This window comes from Lichenostomus cassidix, chromosome 6 (assembly GCF_008360975.1).
Source record: "Lichenostomus cassidix isolate B80296 chromosome 6, HeHo_3.0, whole genome shotgun sequence".
Taxonomy (NCBI): Eukaryota; Metazoa; Chordata; class Aves; order Passeriformes; family Meliphagidae; genus Lichenostomus; species Lichenostomus cassidix.
In genome coordinates, this window is record NC_139487.1 from 7,729,950 (window position 1) to 7,743,645 (window position 13,696).

At 42.3% G+C, this 13,696-nt stretch overlaps 1 protein-coding gene across 17 annotated transcripts in view; it reads left to right on the top strand.

Moving 5' to 3' along the window:
* Window positions 1-11,570, top strand: part of ABLIM1 (actin binding LIM protein 1) — a 189,870-nt gene extending 178,300 nt beyond the window's left edge. For 16 of the 17 annotated variants that reach the window (XM_085064787.1, XM_085064785.1, XM_085064775.1 and 13 more), the window contains one exon: window positions 80-3,043. In XM_085064787.1, the coding sequence (XP_084920913.1) occupies window positions 80-117 (38 nt within the window). In that variant the 3' untranslated portion in view covers window positions 118-3,043. Of the gene's footprint in view, window positions 1-79; window positions 3,044-4,119; window positions 4,201-5,426 lie in introns of those variants that run through there. The other variant, XM_085064791.1, reaches the window with a different exon arrangement.
* Window positions 11,571-13,696: the final 2,126 nt, after the last annotated feature.

Here is a 13,696-nt window from a genome sequence, read left to right on the forward strand (position 1 = left end):
AGGTATTATCTGGTAGATTGTGACTGATTCCTGTTCTCCCACACTCTAAAGCTGATGAGATTTCTCTTTTGCTTTTCAGATTTCCAGGTAGAGTACGGGTTTTCATCAATCAACTGACACCTGAACTTAAAGCAGCTACTTGTTCATCTCTGAATTTCTGCTACAGGGAAGGGTTTCTTGAGACAATAGCTTTGATTTTCCTGCATGTTTAAGCATAATCACCAATGTAGATTCTTACCAACTAAAAGCAGGCACAGCCTTGGATTCCTCCTTGTTACCTCCCCAGAGCTGAGTTGAGACAGCTCACACCAGTTCTGTGACTTTCTCTGTAAAATCCACTGTCTGTTCATATATGAGTTATCTGTAATAGTCTTTGGACACTTGAGGGTGGAGTTATTTCCATCTTCTCTAGCACTGACCCCAGAGACATGTAGAAAGTCTCTTCTGGAGGCAGTTTTCTCCTCGTTTTTACTCTGGAATTTGCTCTCCAGACAGGATGGCTGATCAGTACTTTTCTACAGTGCTGCCATCACAGATGAGCCAGAAAGAGGTGTGCTTGCAAATAGAAACCTTTTTCCTTCAATTACTGCCTGCAGGTTTTTTTCCAGAATGGTTTGAGTCTGCCTGGCTCCTCAGCACAATCACAATATGAAATGGCAATTTAAGAAAGAGTTTAACTGCTTGGATAATTTTGTTAATGGCATATCAAAATCATGATGAATGGAAAGAGAGTAAGATTATGGGAGGGGAGCAGAGCTATCCATGTATTGTGCTCCAAATGTTATTTCCTTAGAAATAGTGCCTGTGTCAAAACAGCACCTTTTTACCCTATACCTGTTTGTGTTCATAGTAAAAATTTCCCATTGAAGAGACAAAAAAAATAGAAATCCCTCAGCTGATACAGGAAGGAAAGCCCAGAGGTGTAAGAGTGCTTTCTGTGCTGTTGGGTGGGATCTGAATTAATGCTAGAGAACTAGAGAAGAACCTTGCCTAGTTACTGGGGTGGGAGAGGGCTCACCACTCTCTTGGGGTGCCCAGGTGCCCCTGGAAGGTGACACTGGTCACCTCGGTGGGGAGCTGTCACCAGCCTGAGCAGGGACAGGAGCTGTGCTGTCTGAGAGGACTGAGGGATCCCTCTGCCTGCCTCAGAGGAGTAACAAACAGTAGCCATGGCAATGATCTGTAGAATAAGACCAAGAATTAAGACTTGAAGGAAGTCTCAGGGCAAATTCACCTTTGTGTTCACCACTACTTGAGTGCCTTTTCCCTCTGTGTGTGTAACCTTTGTGTCTGATGTGTACCTGTATCCGATGCAGTCCCTTCCGGATGGTCATGTCCCTGGAATGAGAATGGACAGAGGAGTGTCTATGCCTAACATGTTGGAGCCAAAGGCAAGTGCAGATGTTATTCACTTTCCTTCAAGACATTGAAGGTTTTACTGTGAAATGCAGATAAAATATGGGAAGTGTCTTAGTTCCCTTGTTTTCCTTTACCTCACCTCAGTGGCTGCTCCTTATGTGCCAAACCTCTCCTTTTGTTCTGGACTTTGTTCTGCAGCTGGTAGTGCTCAGGCAGGCTGAGGGCAGCCCAGGTGTGTTTCCTGGGTTAAGCAAGTTTTTCTAGGGAAAAAGTGAAGGAGATGGAATGTGCTTCATTGCTGGTTCTCTGTCAGATTTTTACCAGCCAAAGCACCAGGCCAAACTCAGTGGTGAGGTCTCAGATCTGTCCAGATTGAAAAGTGCTGCAGAATAGCTCACAACACACTGTTGAGTCTGTCTTGATGTAAAAATGATGGAAATACATGGATCTTTGATTAGCAGTAACATACCTACTTGCTTGTCTTTTCCTTAGCTCTCAGCACTGTTAAGCTGAGACCTTAATCATGTTGAGACCTGTCAATCATGTTGAATTCCCTATATGAGAAACTCTTCAGGAGATTATTTGGAAAAAGAGACAATGTCTGCTAATTATAATTTCAGATAAAAATTAAAATGCTGTTAAAGCTATGTCTAGAGATGCCTGAGTCAAAAATGAATATAATATATAGAGGGAATTCAACCAGGGCTGTGTTTTAAATTTTACAACCTTATTGCTGGTGAACCTTCCATGAAATCATGATTTTGCCAAAGTTACAAGGATCAGAATTTCTGCAGTTAAGTGAGGAGCTCACTTTGCAAACCAGATTACTACTTGTGCTTCCGAGTCACCTCCAGACAAACTGTGCAAGGCAATAACCCCAGCTTTATAAGCTGAGACCCCAGTGCACTGTGCAGTTATGAGTGGTTTTATACATTATATAAATATATATAACTGGGGACTCCTGAGATACTACTTTTTATTCCAAATAATTTCTCTTTCAGTGCAATAGAAATTCTTACTGCTGTTGATGTACCCAGTGATTTGGGATGCTATTTTGGGTGACAAATTCTGTCAGTATTACTAATGACAAAATTTAATGGTTATTTATTAAGGATTATTTTAATTACAAAATTTATGGGAATTTTCATGAGATAATAGATCACTTTCTGTTGATGTTTATAAAGGTGATGCCAGACCCTCAGCATGTGTGAATTGGCACTGTTTTTATTCATGTCAATGGTCCAACACTAACTTAAACCTGATAAAGTAAAATAAGCCAATTCAGATTTTCAGCATGAAACACATGAAAAGTGAAAATTAATAATCCTAAGAATGACCAAATCTTACCAAATGGTTCTCCAGAAAGGACAGAATTTGTGCATCTTGCCAACCCAGACTGAGACATGCCTTGTTGTGAATATTTAAATATAAAATGTACTTATGACTGTAGATCTTGACTTAAACTCTGCCTGTTTAAATATGAAAAGTTACATTTTAGTTTCCTATAATGCTGTTTATGGTAGTCATTTCCAGTATCAAACATAAACAATGTAATTCCAAGTATAGACTTAATTGTACAATTGTGACAATGTCAGAATCTCATAAGAATCATATCTTACAATTGGTATGTAAGCACACGTTATTTAAATTATTATTACTTACAATAAACTCAGTGGTGTGTTCATTGATGCCTGAATGTTATTTATTATATTTTTGAAAAGTTCATTGGGATAATTGTTAACAATGGAATGAACTTAATTGCTGAGTGCTGCACAAAAGTTGATTAGGTCATACTTCTTCTGATGTTGAAATAATGTAATTAATAGCATTTGGTAATAGCTCAGCTCTCTCCAGGAGAGCTTTGGTGGTCTCATTCGTGTTCCCAGTGGGCAATTAAGACAAGGCCCACAAGTGACAGTAAAGGCTGAGCCAGTTGCCACTGAAGTTTCCAGAAAAACTTCATTGACCAGTAGGGTTTGGATGAGGGGTCTGGGAATGCTGCTTTCCTGCTCTTTCCTACAGAGACATGCAATGAGAAGGGCTCTAGAGGTGCTCTGGCAGACAGAACATGAGCTCTCCTAAGTCATTCCAGGCATGGAAGAGTCTAAGCAAGGAAAAAAAAAAAGTCCTGGAACAGAGTTTTATTTTCCAGGGATGATTCTGGAAACTGATTTTGAGATTTTCTGAAATCCTTTCCAAGCAGCACTATTTCTATTAGTTGTTTGAATTCTTTTAACTATCCAAAAAGGCAAGGGAAGTCATGTGATAAATCCTACTGAATGCAGTGGCCCCACTAATTAATATCTTGCTTATTCAGAGATGCTGCTTTTTTAAAGTACTTTCATGTTTTAAAAGTCCACTCACTAGTTGTCCTTAGGGCTGTCCACACTGGCCACTGTTAGTTAGACCAATGAGGGACAAATGCAATTACCTTAATAAATTTATATATTGATGGATGAGTAAATGTATTCCCTATAAAGGACTCTGACCAAAGCCAGCTGATGTTTTAGGTACATCATAAAAATTGTGGCTTTATAACGTGAGGCAGTTCAATGCTAAAAAATTCTGGCTCTGTCCAGATCAGCTTGTCTACTGTACAACCTTAGGAAAAAAATTATAAGAAAAAAAAAACCCTGATATTTGCTTTGAAAAAGAAAACAAATAATTGTGTGTTTATGAAAATGAGACACGTTTCGTTCTGTCTGCTTTAGATTATAAATATAAATATCTCTTTTTCCCCCTTTTATACGTTGTTAACAGATTTTTCCATATGAAATACTCATGGTGACCAACAGAGGGCGAAATAAAATACTAAAAGATGTAGACAGAACCAGGCTGGAGGTAAGAGAAGCAAAGTTCCTAAATGCTCTTTCCTGCTGAAGTTGTTTGTTGTTTGTGAAAGCTGAAACGCTGAAATGTGGGTCCTGAGAAATGTGGGAAGATTTCTCAGCACTAATCAGGGAAAGAGGAATCAGACATTGGGAGGAAGCAGCTGCATCTCCTTGAACAATCTCCCACATCTCTGTCTCCCTGCTCATAGACTGAGCTTCTCAAATCCCCCTGACATTTTCAAACATTTCATTTTATACTTGTGAGTTTGTTAAAAGCCCAAAATTACACAAGTTTGATAGGATCCATATTGGAATGGAGCAATACTTTGTTCAGTCTTAGATCAACTCTTAGCTAAGAGTGCCAGTCATCCTTGAGGATCAAAAGTCTAACTTTCTTTAATTCTTCATGAGTCCTGTGACTTAGTTAGACTGGCTGATATCCAAAGATATGAGGATCTAAATCTCTGCCAACAAACAAATAGAGTTCCCAACTTTGGGGATTAGGAAGACTTAAGCAGCCCAGTGGAATGCTGGGGATGCATAAGTCGTTTGTAGTCAGTTAATCTTCTGTGCAGATGAATGGAAGGAGCCACAAAAATGTGGGTAATTTGGGTAATAATTTGTGTTTATGCCCATTTTTTGACTAGTAGATATGTGGTCACTAATCAGAATTCAGTGCTGTGTTAGATTAGTGCCACAGGGAGACACATTCCTGTCCAGGGCACTCCAAAGTGGCTGAACAAGAAGTAACCTGCACACAGCACAGCCCAAAATGGGTTTCATTACCTAGAGAACTGTGCTGAACAGTTAGCCTGGCCAGACCTCTTCCTTCTCAGAACTCTGAGCATGTCAACCTGCAGCTCCTCTACAGGGCTCTCCTGAAAACCCACCATCTGCTTGGATTTCCATAGGCAAGCAGAGGTGATTGCAAGGGCTGGTCCTGTTCCCTGGTCTATCACTGCTTGTTGGAGGCTTCAGACCAATCATTTCTCTGGCTCTTGCTTATCCAGCAAGTGAAATAGTTCCCCTGGTAGATTCCTTGGGCACCCAAGTTCATGAGGATTTGGATATGTGTATTGCCAAAGCATTATTTTTTCCAGCAATGGCTCTTACACAGTGACATGAAATCCCTAAGGCACTCCAACCTCCTGTTGTGTCTCTTTGGCTTTGACTGACCATTGCCTTTTCTCCTTTTTTTTCCCTCCTCCTGTTTTTTTTTTGTTTGTTTTTTTAAAGCGTCACTTAGCACCTGAAGTTTTTCAAGAAATATTTGGCATGACGATACAGGAGTTTGACAAGTTACCTCTCTGGAGACGCAACGACATGAAGAAAAAAGCAAAACTCTTTTAATCTCCCTTTAAACAAACCAACAACAAATGATGCATAGAATATTGCATCATACAGTCCAAACTGTTTGGAAGCAACTACTTACCCACCAAAAAGGGAAAACCAACATAGTGGCACCTCTGTACACAGCAATTGAACAAGATGAACAATTGCCCTCCTGGAACACAGGGAGAAAATATCTGGGCTCAGAAACAGCAATGATAGTTTTCAGAGGTGTCAACCTGTTACCTGATATTACACAAGATAGAAAACTGTTCTGTTCTTCTCCCTCAATGATACTTCCCTTACTTCTCTCCACAATACGATGGACTTTATTGCTAGAGCCAGGAAGTGCCCTTAGGATGCCTTGTAGACTAAAGTAGTTGTAACCACTCCACGAACTGGAAGAGAATATATACATATATAAATATATACATATATATATATGTATGCGTGTTTGCCTGTGTGCGCACATGTATTTATATCTCTCCATCTATCTCTGTGTGTGTGTATGTGTGTATATATGTGTGTATATATGGAGAGGGATCTAGGTAGGTCTGTAGTGAAGGAGAAGCCCCTTGTAACTTATCCACATGGCCACATCAAGTCTTTCACCAACTGTTTCTCACTTGGCACTCTTGATGGCATCTTCTTCGTGTAACATGACCTGCAGTGGTGGGCACTGTGCCCACCTACAGGACATACCACTTGGATTTCTGGAAAATGGACTCCTTGTAAATATTTGCTAGGATATAGGAAGTGAATTGCTGTGTGTGTTGTCAGTCCTCCCTCTTCCACACTTTCTGCTTGAATTAAGAAGGCTGGAGCTTAACCAGTCCTTTGAATAATTTAAGATCATTTAAGTAATGGGAATGATGGAGAAGAGTCAGTTTTCTTGTAATTTACTCCAGGAGGTGGGTGGATGGGGATGGGAGTGACAGAGTGAGAAAATGCTATTTTAAGTGTGCCCTGGTTTGCACCCAGAGATTTCAGGATATACTCCCTGCTAGTAATTACTAGTACAGCTCATCAGACTGCAGTGGAGTTGTAGGATTTTACAGCAGCAGGGAGGATGGTTCTCTGCAAGCTAACATGCAAATTCATCCCTCTTAGGGAGGAATGTTTATGAATTAAAAGGTACCATCAAGGTGCCAAGCTCTGCCAATAGAGGCTTTTTGATTAAACTGCAGTAGCTGTTGTCAATATGGCACAGTGCGTGGGGCCAAGCACTCTTTTTAGTTAATGTAGGTTTTCACTTGTGCTTGGAAAAGAGGGCACAGACTTTTTTTTTTTCTTCCTCTCTTGAAGCATCAAAGCTCCAGCCTTGGTTATTTTTATTTCCCTTTGTGCCTGACTTGGTTTTTGAAGACAGAGTAATCATGCAAGACAGTTTCTGAGCTGCATTGAACTCCTTATTGCTTTCAGTCTTCTTCCAATATGCTGCAGCTTGAAAAACTGCCTGTATATACCTTAACTGCTTCTGGGCAAGTCCTATACAGAGGAGGACATGAGCACCAAAGTAATTGAATGGATGCATTGTGGCTGCCAGGTCAGCTTTTTCTCTTCCTTGGTGCTTAACTGCCAATGCATAACTGCACTAATGAGTGTCTCCTGATTGGAGAGGCTCATTTAGGTTCTGTGTCTGTCAAAGAATATCAAGGTTTCCTTTTTAATGCAGAAACTTCAGGCACTGGAGACATCAGAACCTTTGTATTTTCTGCTATATGAGACATTGGTGTTAAAATCTGGAAGTCAGGAAGGGGAAACAATCCCGTATAGTTGTGAGATTCAGTATCACTGTGTTGAGTTCTCTGTATCACCAAATGACATTTCACCATGAACTGTGCAGGACAGCCCAAACCCTGCCTCTTCTTCACTGGTTTAGGAAGTCCTGTTGTGACAGATCACTGTGGTTCCTTTGATAAAACCTGAGAGGAAGATTCAGTGTGTGAGAGACAGAGACCAAGGCTCAGCACCTGCTCCATGTCCCTAGAGCTGGGGGAATGTGGGTCTGTGGGACAAGCTGGAGAATGTGCCACCATGGAGATGTGGCATCATGAACAAGAGTCCTTGGGGACACTGTGGCACCCACACTTGTGAGTGAGCTCTCTGGGTGGTGCTGAGGCTGCAGCAGGGATCAGTGCAGCATGTTTCACTTCATTTTTCAGAACATGCATCTGAAAGGTTTTTAGAGGAGCACTGAGAAGTAGGGTCAGGGGCTTGGGCAGGCTGAGATGCATTTTTGAGTAACTGCTGAAACCAAATCCACATGATAAAAGAACAGCAGTGTTTGACACTCACAGACTTTGTGAATGCTGGGGTCTCAGAAATTCAGTGTTTTTCACCTTTGAGATGAACATTTGAGTTTTAATGCATTTAAATTATTAAAATTCTCCAAATGTTGTCATCCCCCATCATACAGACACTCAAACTATTAAGCATTACAGGTCTTATAGTCCAAGTCACCTTGACCATACTCCTTTTAGATCTGAAGAGTTGCTCTCTCAAGGATGTGAGCTGCCAGTCTGCATTTTTCTGTCCTCATCTCTAGGTTACTACTGAACTTCTCACAGCACATATGAACACACTACCCAGTCATTTCAGAAATGACTAAGCCAGGTTGTTTTCTTACCTCTCCCTCCTATGCAAAATAAAAAAAAAAAAAGAAAGAAAAGAAAAAAAAAAAGAAAAAATCCTCAGCCTCTTAACCTGTGAAGAATGGCATGGTAATTTGGATCTGCCTCATCAACTGAGAATTTAAAACTGCTACTGAAGCTTGGGAAGGAATGAAGAGAAGCCACTTAGATGTTGCAGAAACAATTCATCTCTGACTGGATTTTTGGGCCACTGCTGGCTACTGTCTCATTGGTGTGGAGCTGTCAGTTCACAGTGCTCTGCACTAGACTTTCCACTGCTTTATTCCTGATTGAGAACCTAAAGGCTTTCCTGAGCTTCAGTTGCATGCCTGCAGTTAATTTCCAACCACCTACATGGAGACACACCCCAAGAGATCATCTGTCCACAAAACCCACGCTGCAGCCAGCCATGGTGGGAGGAGGATTCCTGCAGTGGGCTCTTAGTGATTGCCACTGCAATATTTTCTGTTCTTTCATCTGGCCTTCCCACCTAATAAAAATGAAATGTAGCCCCAGGGAGAATTTTCTTTGTAAGCAATTAGTGATTCTCCTGGTATCCATTGAGTAGCAGTTCTTTGTAGTTCCCCTCTTTGATATTCCCTTGAGACATGCCAGGAGTTGGACTAGATGATCTTTAAAGGTCCCTTCCAGCCCAAACCATTCTGTGATTCTATGAATATGCCTTAAATACATGCTTGTGTTCTATTTCCTGCAAAGCGTTTGAGCTTCTGATAAAGTTCCATCCCATCAATGCTGTCTACAGAATGTCATTACCAAGAGGACTGAAAACTGATTGCTTTTGTCTTCTTTCTCCTTTTCTGCTTTAGGAGTGATGTAAAAGCAAGGCCCAGTCAAAGCATTGCAGAATAACCTCACGTGTACAAATGGGATTATGTACACATGGGATTATGTTCACATGCAGCTCCTTGAGCACAGGTGCACGTGTGGCACACACCCTCCCCATTTGGAGCTCATTAAATATGGATTGTGGTGTGCTGTGGATGGATTGCAGTGTGCTGTGAAAGGTTAGGCTGGGAGAACTCAATAGCTGTATTTGGGATAAGACATCTCTTATGGCTTAGTAGTGGCTCCAGTAGTGCTTTTACTTCTGTCAAGACAGATGTCATCTCTCCTTACAAAGTCCTGTAGTCCTAAATCTGTGGGCCAGGCACTGAAGTGCTTGCTGCCCTTTTCCTGGTGGAGCTGGGAAATCCTTTCTCACCCATGTGGCTCAGATGTCCTGCTGTTCAAGAGAGGTCATCAGCAGCCTCTTTTGTAAAAGTTTGCTACATTGAAGCTAGACACATTTTAAAGTGAATCCCTTTCTACAGTCCCTGTACCTCCTGGTGGGGCAATATTGATAGACAGAGAAGGGTTAAAGTTTGGGAAGTGGGAGGGCTGGCATAAGCTTGATTTCTCCAGGGCTTGCCAGGGTGATGTTTGGCAGGATTAGAAGAAAACACTGGCATGAGCCTGTAGTACCTGTTTCAAACCGTGGGGAAGTCAAGTTTGGAGTTCATAGAGTGTGAACACCCACACTGAAATTAATGGTATGAAGCTGTTAGAACAAGCAACAGGAAAGTTAGGCCCCAGAATGGTAAAAAATCTTAACATCCTCTAAAGTCATCTTGGAATGACTTATCTTGGCTCATCCTGATTTAGGAGGAGATGTTGGCATGTTTGGACCATAGTCTCGTAGACCAGACAAATGGAAACCACCCTTTTTCTCACTCCATGATTCATTGCTTTCCTCTGGAATGTGTTTGTGGAGGAGGATGTCCACATCCTGAACGTTACCTACAGCAGTGAGGAACACCAGTCAGTGATAATGACGCAATAAAACACTTGCAGGAAACAAGAATTCAACTAATCAGTCCCAAAATGCCACTCATCTTCCATGCCAGAGGGGCACTTAAGGCTTGACTCTGCTACCCCCTTCCCCACTCAGTTCTCCCCAGGTCATGGTCCAGTTTGTGCCCTGTCAAACTTTGTGGCCCTGTCAACACACCCACTAGAGTCCAGCATAGTCTTCAGGGTAGATGCTTAGCAAGGGCTGGTCTTGACAATATGTGGTATATTTTTACCCCATTGCTGCAAAATGAAGAGCTGGAGAGAGCTCCTGAGCACTGTGACAGTAGCACAATGCGCCTTTTTCCCTTAGAGTAGAAACACTCCTATCACTGTGGGCTGCAGCATTGCTCTGGCTGGTGAGTTTTGCCTTGTGATTTCTCCCACACACCTTTTTTGTGCTTAATAAAATAAAAAACAACAAAAAAAGATCTATCACAATGCAAAGATGCTGAGCTTTCAGTCGGACAACTCTGCTGGCAGGAGCTATGTGATGCCCACATTTGGCAGAAGTGTTATTAATTTTAATGTAAGCATCAGTGCAGGAAGTGGGAATGTAATTGGCCATTAATGTTGTTTGCCTGTATGCAAAATAAATTATTTGTCGCCCAAAGGGCTTCTAACAGGGAAATAGATTTCTGCTAATGAGTTGCTCAAAAATGCTTGTCTTTGTGAAGAGATAATACTTCCATGTGCACTGTGGTCCTTCTTTTGAGGTAAAAAAGAGATGATCGAAGGCAAACAGTAGCCTGTTCTGTCAGGATCACCACAGTTAGTACAAGTGTTGCTCCCAGGACTTGCAGAGCTGAGGCCCACAGGACTTTGCCCCTGGGCATTAGGAAATGCAGCATTTCAGCAGCAGAAGCAGCTATGGGAATCCCAGCGGTGCCTTACCAGGCTGAGTCTCTAGCTCCCCTAGGATGCTTTGACAGGTCCCACTGGACACTTGCCTGGGCTTTTGTCACTGAACACCTTCAGAATGCACTTCCCCCCAGATGCAAACCCACTGGCAGCAGTGGAGCCTCTCACTGGCCCCACAGCCCTGGTGCCAGGGAAGCCTCTGGCTGCTGCGTGTGCCCACAGCGAGGAGCTCCGTGTGTCACTCCCAGATCAGCCCTGTCCAAGCAGCCAGGCTTGGTCGTTGTGGACAACTCTTCCTGTAAGGGGGCCTTACAGCTGGGGGCTTTTTTTAAGCTTTGGAAACTGAAACTAATTTTTTAAAGGTATACTTTCCTTTAAATCAGTAGATTTTGGCAATAGGATTTTTTTATTATTTTATTTTTCTTTTCTCCTCCCCCCACATGTTACAAACCAGCGTTTTGGGGAGGTGTCCCTGTGTTTTCCATTCATCTGTCTCTTCTTCTGAGTCTCTGTAAAAGTGAATCAATGTCTTGTCTGTACAGTAAGTCTGCTTGTATGCCTAATGAGAAGTTGAGCTGGGTTGCTGTTCTGTACAATTAGTGTTTCCACTGTCATACTGCAAACAGCACATATTGCACTCCTGTGCCACTGTAATCTGCATCACTGTTGTACTCAAGTCAATGAATAAAGTTTGGAGCTTTATTCTTAATATCTGGATTCATGTTGCCTCATTTATTTTGGTTTTCCTTTTTTCATTTTGCAGAGTTATAACAAAGTTCCCTTACAAACAAGATATGCTCTCAAGAAGAGAGCTCTCAGAGGGGTGAGATATGAGTGATATACAAGTGAGATACAAGAGTGAGATACAAGATGATTCTTGTAGCTAAAGCACTAGAAATAAATACTGGAAATAGATACTCATCTAAACCCCAGAGAAGTGTTATTTTTGTTGTCAGTTGTGGTTTAAAATGACCTGAGATACCTGCAAGGTCTAATAGACCATGCTGTTGTGTCAGCTTCAAAGGCTAGATGGTTTCCTTTCTTAATCTTTGCAAATTCAGCTAAAATGTTAGTTCTCATCTTGAAAAGGTATTTATATGTTTTACATTTAAAGTCAGGTGTTTGCTTAATCACCTGGAGTTAAGACCTGCCTAGCCTGGGTGTGGATGTGGGAGGTAGGGGATGCTACTATCCAAGGAAATCAGGGGTTTTCTGGCACCCATGGATGTGCTGAACTCCTGGGTCCAGCAGACAGTGGTGGCAGCAGAATGAAGCACACAGCACCTTGGAGGATGCCATGCAGCACAAACCCTGCACAGAACCCCTGAGCCTCCAGAAAGCCTCTGCAGCACCAGGATCTGTGCCCTGCAGATACCTACCAGCTTCTCCATCTCCTCTCCCCCTCCTCAGCCCTCTGAGACTCACCCCTCTCGCCCTACCTTGGTATTCTACACAGGTTCTCTCTCATGACAGAGGTAAAGCTTCCCCAGGGTTTTACTTCATGGTGTTTTGCTGAGAGTGTTTAAGGACTGAATCACAGATGAGATGAGGACTCAGGTTCCTGCTTGGGAAGCAACAGCTGGGGAATTCAACACCACCATGAAGTTATCCTTTAGCAAGGTTCATATCTACCCTATTCACTTCCCAGGCCATGTCTGGATTTTTGCTGTGTAGTATGTGTGCTGTGACTTGCACAAGAAAAATTGCTCTGTGAACAAATCCAGCAAAACAACCTGGTGGCAGTTAGAGGTGTCCTTTCTTTGCATTGCTTCCTCCAGAGGTTGTATTTTTGCTGTAGGTGAGACAAAATCAAATAAAAATCAGAAAATCAGGTTCATTTATTACAACTGGTGGAAATAAAACTCAGTGAAGTGCAGAAGTATCACCTCAATGAAGTATTTAAACACAGCTGCAGGGCCTACCTGCAAGAACCCTAATCCTGAACTGGGTGATTTGTACATACAGGGTAGAGATGACCTTTGCCTTGATGGACTTATTTTCAACAGGCACGTAGGCCCATGGATTTCAGCATTTTGCTGCATGTTCCAGTAGCCCTGATTTCTCTGTTTCTTTCATGTTTTTAGACATTTCCTGCTGGGGCACTTCACAGCCCTCAGAGCTGTCAGACCAGTTACAAATGAGGGCATCATAACCACCATTTTTTATCCTCTTCTTTTTAGGACCAGCTCTGAGAAACTTCAGGGGTTTTAGGAAGCTGTAGTCTCTTGTGAGCAAACCTTGGCTGACAGCACATACTTCTGTGCAGGTTACTGGTGGGGAGTGCTGGGCAAACCTAAGCCAAAGAGTTAGACACACAGGCATTTTTTAATGTCTGCTTGTTCATCTGAAAGGCAAACACAGAGTCTAAGGGAGACCTATCCTCAAAAGAGCTTTGCTTATTTCCCCTTCTCCTGGACAACCAGATGTCATGGAGGTGTTTCCTCACTGCTCTACAAGGCTGAACCCCATTCCCAATTCCCAATCAGTTTGCAGCCCCCAAGAACTTCCATGTTAGAGGTTTCCTGGGCATATCCTGTTAACCTCCCTGGGTATCTTCACTCTTTTAGAAAGTAGGGAAGGTCTGTACATGAAGTACCCGCTTAAAAAAACCACAAGTGTAGGTCTATGATTTGGCCTTGGAACTTTCTTTGGAAGTTTCCCAGACATATAAAAAAAACCCCAAAACCCAAAGTCTCCCTTTTGAACCACTCTTACATCTTGAAAATCCACTACTTGGGAGTCAGCTCCTTCCCTGAAGCAGCAGTTCCAGTGTAGTGCCAGCCCAAGCTCTGGAGATCCCAAGCAGCAATCCCCAGCTGGGGATCATGGACCTGG